At 49.4% G+C, this 13,494-nt stretch overlaps 1 protein-coding gene across 1 annotated transcript in view; it reads right to left on the bottom strand.

Moving 5' to 3' along the window:
- The window catches only part of NUP210 (nucleoporin 210), a 128,354-nt gene that overhangs the window by 22,090 nt on the left and 92,770 nt on the right, over positions 1-13,494 (bottom strand). Inside the window, exons 21-27 of the mRNA XM_081086167.1 lie at positions 6,978-7,106; positions 5,784-5,911; positions 5,559-5,694; positions 4,141-4,203; positions 3,738-3,917; positions 1,157-1,237; positions 551-682 (exon numbers count right to left, since the gene is read on the bottom strand). Coding sequence (XP_080942293.1) covers positions 551-682; positions 1,157-1,237; positions 3,738-3,917; positions 4,141-4,203; positions 5,559-5,694; positions 5,784-5,911; positions 6,978-7,106 — 849 coding nt within the window. The remainder of the gene's footprint in view (positions 1-550; positions 683-1,156; positions 1,238-3,737; positions 3,918-4,140; positions 4,204-5,558; positions 5,695-5,783; positions 5,912-6,977; positions 7,107-13,494) is intronic.

Raw genomic sequence — 13,494 nt, 5'->3', positions numbered from 1 at the left:
CCCACTGGCTCACTGGGCAACCCTAGGTGAGTCCCTTCCCAGGTATGAGTTCCAGTTAACACAAAGAGAGGTTTAAGTAAGTAATTTCCAACACTTGCCAGCTCTGAGATCTGAGGAGGGCAGAGCCCCCCCCCCCCACTGGAGAGCCGTTGGGATAGACCAGAAGAAAACCCCAGGGCTTCCAGCATCATCTCAGAAAGTGGGTAGAAGTTACAGTTTAGCAACCCTATGACATTCTAGGACTTTTTTGATGCCCCCACAAGGCTGTAATTTTTGTTGCCTTCTGTTAGTAGCTTAGCCATAAACTCCTCTATAGTGGTTAGCAAGAATGAGCCTCAAGTGAAAAGGGCTGCACACAGTCCTTGAGCACTATGGGAAGGATCGCTGGGAGACCGTATTCCCAGACACAGGACTGAGAGTCGAGGACACACATCGGAGGAGAGAGAATGGTGGCAGTGTTTGGGCAGTGTCCTGATAAGCCTCAAGACAGAGAGCAGAAAAGGGCTAGGACTGGCCTGGGATGGAGGGGAGGCTCTGGGCAGATGCTTACCTCGTGGTGCCGCCCCCGGATGTCTAGAATGTCCCTCTTGGTGACCGACCAGTGGAAGGTCAGGCCTGGCACAGCATTACCAAAGGAGAAAGGGTTCTGGTTGTTAGTGATTCCAGTAATGTAAACAGGCATCTGTGGGGGAAATACCAGGCCTGTGATCAGCAGAGTCCACTGCCAGGAGCACCCCTGGAAGCTCTGGGCACTGCCCCATCTGCCTCTCCATTGACCAGGGACGTTCGTGTCTCCTTTGTGCAACATGACCTGCCTCGACTCTGCCCTCACCAGAGATGGGGGCTGCACAGGTTAGGAAGGTGTGATAGAAAAGCACCTCCCCACCCATCCTTTTTGACCTGTGGGCTGTATTTCACCTTGGCTGAGAGACTCCATGCCTGAAATGACCCTAGACCTCTCAGGACCTGCAGTCCCCAGCAGCCATCACACCCCGCCTGGGTCCCTGCCTATGCTCTCCTCTCTTCATCTTGCAGGGCCCTTGCTCCCAGCAGTGGCTCCCCTGAGCTCATCCTGAACCAGAATTCAGAGCCCCAAACCTGCCAGAGGCTGCTCAGACAGCACAGAGAGGAGGGGCTGGAGAGGGGGCCACCTCACCTGGGTCCCTGTCCTCATCCGAGTGATGGGGGCTCGGATCCTCACTGCCTGCAGGAGCTGCACCTCCACTTCCACGAGGTCCTGGGGAAAGAGTTCTGGAGCTCAAATGGGCTGAGGATGGGACTGTGGCAGCAACAGTGGTTTCGGGAAGGGACCCCTGCTTCCTCCGAGGCAACCACAGAATGTCTAGCCCAATGCTTCTCTTCCAGAGGTGGCTTAGCTTTGTGGGTGGCTCACCTCACACGGACCTGGTCACTGCCTCTCCCACTCCCTGGGGGAGGGCCGGGCCCCCGCCTGGCTCTCTGAGCCTACAGATCTGTCGGACCCAGGTGCTCCAGGTCAGCACTGCAGAGACTGGGGGCAGTGACTGGGGGCTGTTCTTCTCTAGGCTGGGAAGTACAGGTCTCCAGACCCTCCCAACTCCCAACCCCAAATCCAGCCTGTTGCTCTCTGGCTGAGCACAGTAGATGGACAAATGCAGGAGCCAGGCAGAGTCTGATTAGAGCAGATTTTACATCTTCCTTCATTCTGAACTTTATTCTCCTATAAACCTAGCCGAATTTGATTGGCTTCTTCATAGTACTCTTGACTCATGCTGAGTATTGTTAGTAAGACCCTTAAGCCCTTGCACTGAGCCCATCTCCTGTATCTCGTGATCTGGGCTAATGCCTGGCACATAGTAGGTCCTCAATAAGCCCTTATTCCCTTCCTTTCCTTTAACGTTCTCATTACTTGGTCTCCTCCTGCCAGTCCTGGTCCACCCCTTGACCTTGGGTGTTGATTCTTGGACAGAGAGAACTGGAAGCTTCAGACCAGAATCACAATCCCTTCGGGGACACACGAGCCTCAGGCTGAGCTCGCACCTGCCTGGGCTTGTATAGCCTCTCCCTCTGTCAAGGGGCATTAGGGTCTTCTCCCAGCAGCCCCCGTCTCCAACCTGCCAGATGGAGACACAGAAAGAGGGGTGGCCCAGCAAGGTTAGACCACAAAGAGCAGAGATAGCCAGGAGGGAAATGCATGGCTATGTGTCCCTTTGGCCAAATTTCTAGTCAGCTGCCATTTCAGCCACTTGGGGCCCCAAGAGGGGAAAAGTAGGCCAGTTTCTATGGCAATACTCTCTCTAGAGAGAAAACAAGGGCAGAGCCTCCTTGTTCCTTAATTTATCCTCCAAGACACCTATCTAAAACATGATGTGCCACAAGGTGGACTTTTACATTCCCAACACTTTCTGATCTTTAGCAAATTGACAGGCAGAACCAGTGTCCACCTCCACGATTCAAAAGGACTGCACAGTTTAACTGGGGTACATGGAAGACACTGAAACTGCTGGAGAAAGGAGTAAATCAGTGAACTCAGCGTCAGCTCAGAGTCAGCCTGGGGGAGGACGGTGCATCAGCCTCCCTCCCCGGGCAGCACGTGCCCCAGCTCCTTTCTTCCAGGGTCCCAGTTCCAGCAAGGAACAGGATGACTGGGCTTTGAAACATTACACAAAACAAAATGCTCTCCTTAAGCCCGGCTTTCCATCACAGCCATAAGCATGAAGCAGCCTCCCCTTGAGATGCTCTGTAGGTCACTGCAGGCAAAAGTATTAGGGAGATTCCAAGTGATCTGAGCCCTTCTCAGGAGGTGGAAATGATCTCCCATCTCCTTTCCAGGGGCCCAAAGAGGTACCCACCCCCCCTGGAAAGAAGGTAAGTCAACAGATTTGGGGACACCAACTTTCATGTGCTTGGAGTCAGTCCCACCGACATGGAGCAGTGGGGCTCTCCCAAGGAGAGGCCTCCCCTAGCTAGGCTTTCCAGCATCATGTTGACCCAGAAAAGCAACCAGGAAATGTCCCCACTCAGCAAAGAGGCTTGAAAGACAGCGTCTAGAGGAGCCAAAGATATTAGTAGAAGATTCCAGTTTTGTTTCTCCTGGAAATACAAATCCAGGCCCAAAATACTGTTGGTGTCTATTATTTATGCTTTTAAGCCAAGCCAACGCACACCTTTGAAAACTCACACTGTAATCCACAACGTGTGAGAGAGCCAACAGCACCCTTTCTCTTCCCTCGGAACATCCCAGCCCTGCTTGAAATGAAGGAACAAAGGGACCGAGAGCTCTGCTGTCGGCAGGCCCAGGTCAGTCCTAGAACTGCAGTGTAGTCACCGGCACCTCTAGCAGGTTCGCTAGCCCCTCACCTAGAAACAGGGAGAGGGGCACAACTGCCAGGTGCTGAGGCTACAGGAGGGGTGCACAGTGGTCTGGGCAGAGTCTGTCACCATGGCTGGCACCATCCCCAGGGCAGGGGCTGGAGACCCTGTTCCTTAAAAAGAAGTTAGGAACTCAGTCTGGAGAAGAATCCAGGTGCCTCAAGTTGGCAGGGCTGATCTAGGTGACAGACAGGGATTATAGCCTCAGAAGGCAGAAGCAAGACCCTCAGAGAGGGATGGTCCTTGGGAGCAGAGCCCAAACCCAGTAACCAGAGCTGCCTCCCCTTCACAGATGACCACCCTGCAGCTGCTAGGGGGCAGTACACCCCATCGTGAGAGTGCGGACTCAGAAAGCACCCATCTCTGATGGAGCCCAGGCCTGTTACCTGAGACACGATGACGAGCTTTCCGGTCTCAGCATCCACGGCCTGGACGACCCCGGACACGGTGCCATTGCCAACGGCGAGTCCCCGCACCAGCCCAGCGCAGTTCACCACTGCCAGGCTCTCGTTGCTGATGGAGAAGAGGATGTTGGACTGAGGCTGGGGGCCTCCCTCAGAGGTGATCTGGAATGGGGAGAAACAGCAGTGCCGTCAACCCCTATCCTCCCGGCAACCACACCTTGTCTTCAGAGGATGAGAGTGCTAACATCCCAGAGCACTCCATCTCAGCCTGTCGATGCCCACGGCAGGTGGGCACACCTGGAGCCCAGGCAGGGTGTGTGGCTACTGCCTGCTGGTGCCTGGCCGTGGATGTGGGTGGCATAAGGATGTGGCCTTTGGCTCATACCTGCATCATGGCCCCAATAATCAGCGTCATCTTCCTGGGTATCAGCCTAAATGGGGGAAAGACCTGGGTGTGGAGACAAAAGAGAAAGAGGGGACCGTTGCATTCCAAGCTCATGCTGTTGGGCATAATTCACTCACCATTTTCAGGGAGAAGGGAACATGGTGCGTGGAAATCACTCCTCTGTGAAGGGGTACCTGGGAGAGCCTTGGGGTCCTGTGCCAACTCTGGGGGAGCCTGAGTAGCTCCCATAGGCTCTCATCCCACCCACGGGCCCAAGACTCTGTGGTTGGGGGCATGTCCTACTGCTTGTGAAGGTCTCCTGGGAACCATTAGAGATGCATTTTCCAGCCCAGACCTGTAGGATCAGGTGGGTCCTGTGGTCTGGGAGATTCGCTCCGTGTCAGTTTCAAATCCACTGCCTTTCAGATTTCCCCAACTCATCTTTGGAAATTTGCCTCTTTCCCAAATTTCTCTAAATTCCTATTGACAAATTACCTCTATTTCAATGCCCTCAAAACTTCTCAGAAAGTGGGCCCAGGGGTAGGGAGGAGGATGCCCCATCTCTGCAGCAAGGCAAAGCCCCACATCTTCCTCTTGTTCCCCAGCCCCCACCTGGCAAGAGGAGAGCTTAAGGGTGAGCAAAAGAGCCAGTGGCTGAGAGGCTGCTTTGTGTGTGAGGATTAGTCTCAGGGCTGAGCTATTCACAGGCAGAAATGAACTCCATTCCACCAGGAGAAAGGTGCACTTCCATGTGGAGGCACAGTTCACATCCACCAGTGTCAGACACAGATTAATTAACATACAGCGCACAAGCCCATGTGTGGCCGAGACCCTTGGAAGATGCAAGCAGGAGCCAAACAGTCTAGTGCTGCTGAAGAAGAATAAAGTTGGGCAGGACTTCTTGGTCATGGCTGCCTAGGTCCCTGGTGACTGTGGGGCTCCGGTCAAAAGCTAACACCACATGACAGCCCAAGCCACTTGCTGAGATGATGCTGGGGGGAGCTCAGTGCTTCCCTATCCAGTAGTTGCTTGCTCCAGGCACTCCCATCCCGAAAGCTTGCCCCTTCTAAGGGTCCCGTCTAACATTCAGACTGATTGCCAAGAGGAGCATCCGCACAGCTGTCCACAACTTCTGTCTGGCATTAGAGCAGCTTAGAGTGCCTGCCATTACCCTGCTGGGTGATAAGGGGCTTCGTTTCTCTGAGCAACATCAATGCCCCCATGTCCCAGAGGGAGGTTAACGTAGCTCAGCCCTTCCTCTGGGGCTGCCCTCAGCTCCCTGAGGCTGGTCATCAAGGCACACTGTAGGGCACAGATGCTAAAATGGCCTATCACAGAAAGGACGTCCTCTCCTCTCCACCCGTGTGCCCCCTAGGGGCTGGACTGACCCCACGTGGCATGAAGAGAAACAACTTTACCTCAATCTGTTGTGGGGCTGAGTTGATTCTCTGTCCAGCTTTATCAGTCACAACTGCAGTGAGACTGGTCTGGCCAATGGCCACACCATGGATGTGGAACGTGGCAGTGTAGTTGTCAAGGGCCTCGTCAAGGGAGCTGGAACAGAGGGAAGGGCTGGGACTTCTCCCCCAGACAGGCCTGTCAGCACCGTCCCTGAGATGCTGTCCTGACCCTGGGGAACTCACACCAATGTGACGATCTGGGAGGCTGCGTGGAGCTTCAGGTCCATGAAGGCAAAGTATTTTGCCAGGAAAGGCTTCTTGTGCAAGTCCAGCACACGGACATACGCCTTGACTGTCTTCCCAATCTCCACCTATATCACAGGGAACAGATTCAGGGGGTTCGGAATGACCAACTCCACCACCTATAACAACCTACGATCTTCTGAGAAATGTCATCAACCTCAAACCCCCAGACCTGGAAATTAGGGACAGGTCACCTGGATTGACCTCCAGACCATGAGCCAATCAACAAATGAAAATCAATAGAATAACTGCTGTATACAAGCAGTTACTTAGATGCATAAATTACACTCCCCACTCTTAAAGAACTAACCATCGAGTTAGATAAGGCACAGCTTAGAATGGCAGCCGATGTAGTGTAGTTCAATAAGTGCATAATGACTGAATATCTCACACCTGGCAGCATATAATACATACAGTAAGAATTTTAGGAAATGGGAGTCAGAAACGCTAAGTGAAATCTGGTCAGCAAATCACCAGCGAAAATGAGACCATAGGAGGAATATTTGAGGCTGTGTAAGAGAATATTGGCTTTTTAAGTTGTCTAAGCTGCTCAAACACTTCCCTTTTAATTAACCATTCTCTCCACTCAGAAAAATAGGAACCAACAGTAACTCTCCGTAAATCTAGCTACAGTTACTTTAGGTATTTGGAGTATAAACATTTCCTATTTACATTAAAGAAAAGCCTATATCTACTATGTATTTACTTTGCAAAAGACTTGGCATTAGTGAGCTTCATTCAATTGCCAATGAAATTCCTGAGACTCCAAAAGCTACATAGTGGGGAGAAAATATCATGTTCCACAAGGTGTGCACCCAGCTGGCTAGTGACCCGCACCAGCTGCAGGACAGGAATCCCTAGTCCAGGCTGATGTGGAGACAGCTCCAAGGGGGATTTGCAGCCAAGCTTTATTGTTGTCCGCTGGGCTGAAGAAGTACACTCAGAGCTCATTCTGCACTATGTGCACAGAAGAGCAGAGATGAGAGACAGTGCCAGCTCACAGCAACCCAGGAGGGATATAGCAACCAGGAGAAAAAGCAAAGAATGTGAGAAAAAATATCTCCCATGACCACAGCATCTTCCTGGTTTCTGTGAATCAGCAGAGAAGGGGAAGATCAGGAAGCTGACACTGACCTTGTCTACTACTCGGACGTACAGCTCCTGAATGTCTGAAACATAAACATCAACCTTCGCTGGGGCTGGGAAGGCGAGGCACAAGTCGTGGATCATGATGGTTGACGTGCCCGGGAACAAAGGGTACACCTGCAGGGTCAGAGACAGGCTCAGTCACAGCTTTTCACAGCAGCAGGCCATCCCCATGGAACACCATCTCACAGAGACCTCTGGGGCAGGGCTGGAAGTAGTTAACAGAGAAAATCCTAACTCAAATGTTGCCCTTCCCACTCCTCATCATGAGTTCCCACTGCCAGCCAGGGGATGGGCTTGAAATGTAAAATATTAGTGCTGGGATATTATCTCAGAGAGCATTTATTTCCTTTGTACATTTTATAAAGAAGAAAATGGAAGTTGCAACTTGGAGGCGGAATGAGGATTCAAACCTAGGATTCCATATTCCCTGTCCAGGCAACCTGCACCTTCAGCTCCAGTAACAGAAAAGCATCTGGCAAGTCAGGGACTGGAAGGGCACAAGATGTCTCAGCCTGAACTCAGAGTCAGAACCTGGGAACAAACCCTGGAGGCCTCCATGTAAGTGTGAGCTCTTTGAGTCTCATTCATCTCTATTCATTTCTACCACAGCTCCATTTGAATCAGAGACCTCGTAAAAAGTACTGACTGAATGAACACATGTGAGTTACTGTTTTCCAGTCTTTCATTGCCTGCCAAAGATGCCCCCTTCTTAAATCTTCTTCTATCTCTAACCACTTCCATGGATCCCACCTCAAAAGAACCTCTCCCCAAACGTCATCCTCATCACTCTCTCTGTAGATGGATTTGTAGCAACTTGTCAGATTTGTTAGGTGCATATCTCAACTGGGTGGTCTGGGAGGCTGGAAAGGTGGAGGTAAGTTCTGGAGCCAGTGGTGAGCCCAGTGGGCTGCCTGCCATCTCTGTCTGCACTGGCTTTGTGGCCTTCACTTTGTTGTATTACATTCATCGGGGGTAATGTGTACACTGACAGCATTAGTGTTTGTGAAGCTAGAATTTCAATATCAAGAACCTGTGGGGGGAAAAAATAAGGTTTCAGACCCAAAGGAGACAACCAAATATGATTATATCACACCTAGGTTAAAACCCTTCAAGGTCTGCCCAGAGAGTGAGTCCAAATCCTTAACACATCCTGTAAGAACCTGACACAATCTGGCCTCTGCCCATGGCTCTAATTTCACTGAAAACCACAGTCCCCCAGCACCACCACACTGTAGCCACACTGTTCTCTTTGTGCCTCAACTGGCCAGCACCTGCCTGCTGGCCTCAGGTCTGCACTGTCTTTCCTAAGTCAAGATTTGGGATTCTTCTCCCACATCTTCACCTGCTGGCCACACTCATGTTTCAGGTCCCTCTTTAAGCATCCTTTCAGGGAAGTCCTCACTGACCCCATACTGGCCAAGTTCCTGTCACTTCTGCTCATTTCCAGTGCAGTTATACCTTCTGTAATTCAGTCTTGGTGTAGACCCTTGTTTGTGTCAGCCCATTCCAGGCTGTCTTATCCCCTACTGTATCCTCAGGACTGAGCCTAACATCTAGTGCAGACTATCACCCAACAAACTTGTCTTCATTAGATCAAGTTCCATGGGCATAGTTAGCTGAGGCACTCAGGTACCATAAAGAAACCGAGTGTTCCAGCCTGATTGCTTAGTTTTACTTTTAGCTGAAGACTTGGAAATTCTGGGGAGGCGGGAGGGGGGTGCAGTCTGCAAACCCATGTACCCTCACCTATTTGGGAAGGGTTGTTTCTAGTCCAACACCTTCAATGCACACATGGGGAAATGGAGGCTTGCACAGAATGAGAGCACAGCCCTGAAGGGGCAGCACTGGTGAGAGAATCCAGGCGCCTAAGCTCCCAGTGTAGGGCTCCATCCACCACACTCTGCCACTTCCAGAGCTGACACCTGCTCTAATTAGTCAAAAACAGCAGTTTGGGTCCCCACCACGGACACTACCCGACACTGCTCAGTGAGGCAAAAGCCAGTGGGACCCCAAACACTGCAGCTGACAGCTGCAGGACTAGCTCCATGGGGGAAGGAAGTGCAGGTCAAAACAGGGTCAATAAAGTGTGAGACTCAAGACAGATCCAGCCTCTGGGCTAAGAAGTCCCTGACCACTGGACTACAAGAGGATTCAACTTCTTAGACCTCAATCAGGTTGCCTAGGACCACAAAGGGACAGTGACTCACATATACCTGCACTTGAGCAGCTACCATGAGGCACAGGATAGACACATCAAGGGACCAGATTCAACAACATCAGAGAAAAATCCAGCGAGCCCCACAAATAGCAGACCCAAAGCACCTGTATAACAGCTGGAACGAGGACATTGGGGATGAAGCTCACTGGCATCCAATGAGAGGAAAGATCCCTCCCACAAAAGGGACATCAACAATCAAGTCCCAATTACAACAGGAGAGCACAAACAGCACACATAAGGATCATTCCTAGAGTATCCAGCTCAGGTGAACAAAGAGACTATGCAACTGGACCCCTTAAGACACTTTCTACATAAGGTCATTCCACAAAGACTGGGAGGGAGGCATAGCAGTTCTATCTTATACATAGAAGCAAATACAAGCAGACAGGTAAATGGGGAGACAAAGAAACAACCCTCAAATGAGAGAAAAGGAATATCCAGAAAAAGAACTAAATGAGAGGGAGGCAAGCAACCTATCAGACATAGAGTTCAAAGCAATGGTTATAAAGATGCTTAAGGCCAGCATGGCTCAGTGGTTGAGCATTGGCCTAGAAACCAGGAGGTCACAGTTCAATTCCCAGTCAGGGCACATACCCAGGTTGTGGGCTCAATCCCCAGTGTGGGGCATGCAGGAGGCAGCCAATCAATGATTTTTCTCCCATCATTGATGTTTCTATTCTCTCTCCCTTTCCCTTCCTCTCTGAAATCAATAAAAATATATTTTTTAAAAAATATGATTAAGGAAAACTTAGTGCATAAAGAAAACAACAGCATGAGAAGGGAAGTATAGGTCATGATTCCATTTTCATGCTGAACAAGACAGGAATGATGAATGATATATCTGATATCAAGAACACACTGGAAGGGATTAAAAGTAAAGTGGATGAAGCAGAGGATTGAATCAGCGATCTGGAAGACAAGGTAGAAATAAATACCCAATAAGAACAGCAAATAGAAAAAAGATTTAGAAAGCAGGGAGATAGCTTAAGGGAGCTCTGGGACAACATGAACCCAAAGAGACACACACTTAGACACATCATAATTAAAATGGCAAATGTTAAAGACCAAGAAAGAACCTTAAATGCAGCAAGAGAGAGATAGAAAAAAAAATTACAAAGGAGTACCCATTAGAATGTCAGCTGACTTCTCAAGAGAAACACTTCAGGCCAGAAGGGATTGGCATGAAGTATGAAGTACTCAAAGTAAAGAAAAGCAAGGGCCTAAATCCAAGACTACTGTATCCAGCAAGGCTATCATTCAAAATTGAAGGTGAAATAAAAAGCTTTCCAGACAAAAAATGGCTAAAGGAGTATATTACCAGCAAACCAGCAATGCAAGAAATGTTAAAGGGACTGCTTTAAGGGGCGAACCAAGATGGCAGCATAGGTAAATGCCTGTACTTGCTGCCTCCCACAACCACATCAAAATTACAACTAAAATACAAAACAACTATCATCCAGAACCATGGGAAAGCTGGCTGAGTGGAAGTACTACAACTAGAGAAAGAAGAAAGCACATTGAGGCTGGTAGGAGGTGCAGAGGTGCAGAACGGGATGAACTAGCACTCACATGTGCTGCTTTTTTTTTTTTTTAATAAATCTTTATTGTTCAGATTATTACAGTTGTTCCTCTTTTTCCCCCCCATAGCTCCCCTCCACCCAGTTCCCACGCACCCTCTGCCCTTACCCCCCCCCCCCACTGTTCTCATCCATAGGTGTACGATTTTTGTCCAGTCTCTTCCCACAACCCAAAACCCCTTTACCCCCCAAGAATTGTCAGTCCACTCCCTTTCTATGCCCCTGATTCTATTATATTCACCAGTTTACTCTGTTCGTCAGATTTTTTATTCACTTGATTTTTAGATTCACTTGTTGATAGATATGTATTTGTTGTTCATAATTTTTTATCTTTACCTTTTTCTTCTTCTTCCTCTTCTTAAAGGATACCTTTCAGCACTTCATATAATACTGGTTTGGTGGTGATGAACTCCTTTAGCTTTTTCTTATCTGTGAAGCTCTTTATCTGACCTTCAATTCTGAATGATAGCTTTGCTGGATAAAGTAATGTTGGTTGTAGGTTCTTGGCATTCATCACTTTGAATATTTCTTGCCACTCCCTTCTGGCCTGCACAGTTTCTTGAGAAATCAGCTGACAGTCGTATGGGTACTCCCTTGTAGGTAACTGACATTTTTTCTCTTGCTGCTTTTAAGATTCTCTCTTTGTCTTTTGCTCTCGGCATTTTAATTATGATGTGTCATGGTGTGGTCCTCTTTGAATTCCTCTTGTTTGGGGTTCTCTGTACTTCCTGGACTTTTAAGTCTATTTCTTTCACCAGGTAAGGGAAATTTTCTGTCATGATTTCTTCAAATAGGTTTTCAATATCTTGCCCTCTCTCTTCTTCTGGCACCCCCATAATTCGGATGTTGGTACACTTGAAGTTGTCACAGAGGCTCCTTACACTACCTTCATATTTTTGGATTCTTTTTTCTTTTTGTTTTTCCGGTTGGGTATTTTTTGCTTCTTTGTATTTCAAATCTTTGACTTGATTCTTGGGATCCTCTTGTCTGCTGTTGGATCTCTGTATATTATTCTTTATTTCAGTCCGTGTATGCTTAATTTCTAGTTGGTCCTTTTTCATATCCTCGAGGGTCTCACTAAATTTATCTGTGGTTTCTAGAAAATACTTGAAAAACCTTATAACCATGGTTTTGAACTCTATATCCAGTCATTTGCTTTCCTCCATTTCTGTCATTTGTGACCTGTTTCTTTGTTTCTTTGTGGGCTGTGTGCACAGTCTTGTTGTAGTTAAGCCTTGATTGTTGTAGGTATCACTGGGAGGAATTGACGTCCAGGCCAATTGTCTGACAATCAGCTGTGTCTACAGTGGGAGAACTTCTGTGCTGAAGACACCCTTATGGGGCAAGACTTGCTTCAGTGGGGCTTTGGTGCTCACTGAGTCTGCCCCCTGAGTGTGTCCCTTATGGATCTGAAGATGTAATTGGATGGTCCCAATCTGACCACTGGGTACACTGGCTCTTGGATCTCTAAGGAGGTGTTAATTAGCCTCTGCCTGAGGCTACCCAGCAGGAGCTATGAAGAGATCTGCAGATGTCTCTTCCTTGTTTGGAGTTTGGGGGTGCCCAGATGAAGCCCAGCTGTGAAGCAATGCAAGCTGCTGTGGGGCCTTGGGACTTCTTTTGGATGTTCTGGGTTTCTCTGACCCAGCTGCAGTTTGTTAGGTAATTTTAGATCGAAAAGGGCCAGGTCATTCATATGCAAAAGCCTCTGCACACAGTTTTGGTGGGGCGGGGTCTCAGGGAATCAACAGGGTGGAGCAAACAGCTATAGCTGATCCTCAGTCCTGCCCTAGGAGGCCCAGGGTCTGTGTCCCGGTAATCGCTCCAAGCACCTCTGAGAGAAAGCCGCCCTCGAGTTCCACCCGCTTCCAGGCAGTTCTGTTTCTCCCCGTATGAGTCTGGGTCCTGAGAGACTCGCCCGGAACTGGAGTTCAGAGCCTTCGGGAGCTTGTGACTCCCTCCCGGTTGAAAAAGACACTGGTGTCCTCAGTTGCCAGCCCTTGCCACCTGCGCCTCCGTACCTCTGCACTTTACTTCCGCACCTCCTCTGAGTCTCAGTGTGCTTTTCTCTTTCCTTCTAGTTGTAGAATTTCCACTCAGACAGCCTTCCTGTGGTTCTGGATGATGTCCGTTTTGTCTTTTAGTTGTATTTTTGAAGCGGTTATGCGAGGCAGAAATTTCCGGTGTTTACCTATGCCGTTATCTTGAAACCATCACATGTGCTGCTTTTTTAATCGGGAGGAAGATTGCCTCTGCGGAGGCTGCCTGGAGGAGCAGAGTCCCAACCCCACACCAGACCCCCAGCCCAGGGTCCCAGAGCTGGGGAAAGAAGTCCCTATAGGCCGTAAGAACTACAAACTGTAAAAATCGGTGTGGATTGGGGCTGAGTGACACACAGCCTGCTGGAGACCAAGCTGCTCCTCTTAAAAGCCTGGCACCACGAACTGTATTTACAAGCTCCCACTTCCTCTGAGCTCCAGTGCCAGGTGAGCTCATATGGGGAGAAACTGGACTGTCTGGCTTGGGGCAGGAACACGGGGGCGGCTTTCTTCCAGATGGAGGTGCTCGCAGCGGTCATTATTCCCGTGCTGGGACCTCCCTGGTGCAGGGCTGACTGGCAGCCATTTCTGTTTGCTCCACCCTAGTGAGTCCCTGAGACCCCGCCTCACCCCATTTACACCCCACCCAAGCTGTGGGCAGCGGCTTT

The sequence above is a fragment of the Myotis nattereri genome (assembly GCF_964212035.1).
Source record: "Myotis nattereri genome assembly, chromosome: 3".
NCBI classification, from domain to species: domain Eukaryota; kingdom Metazoa; phylum Chordata; class Mammalia; order Chiroptera; family Vespertilionidae; genus Myotis; species Myotis nattereri.
This window is presented reverse-complemented; position numbering and strand designations above follow the sequence as displayed.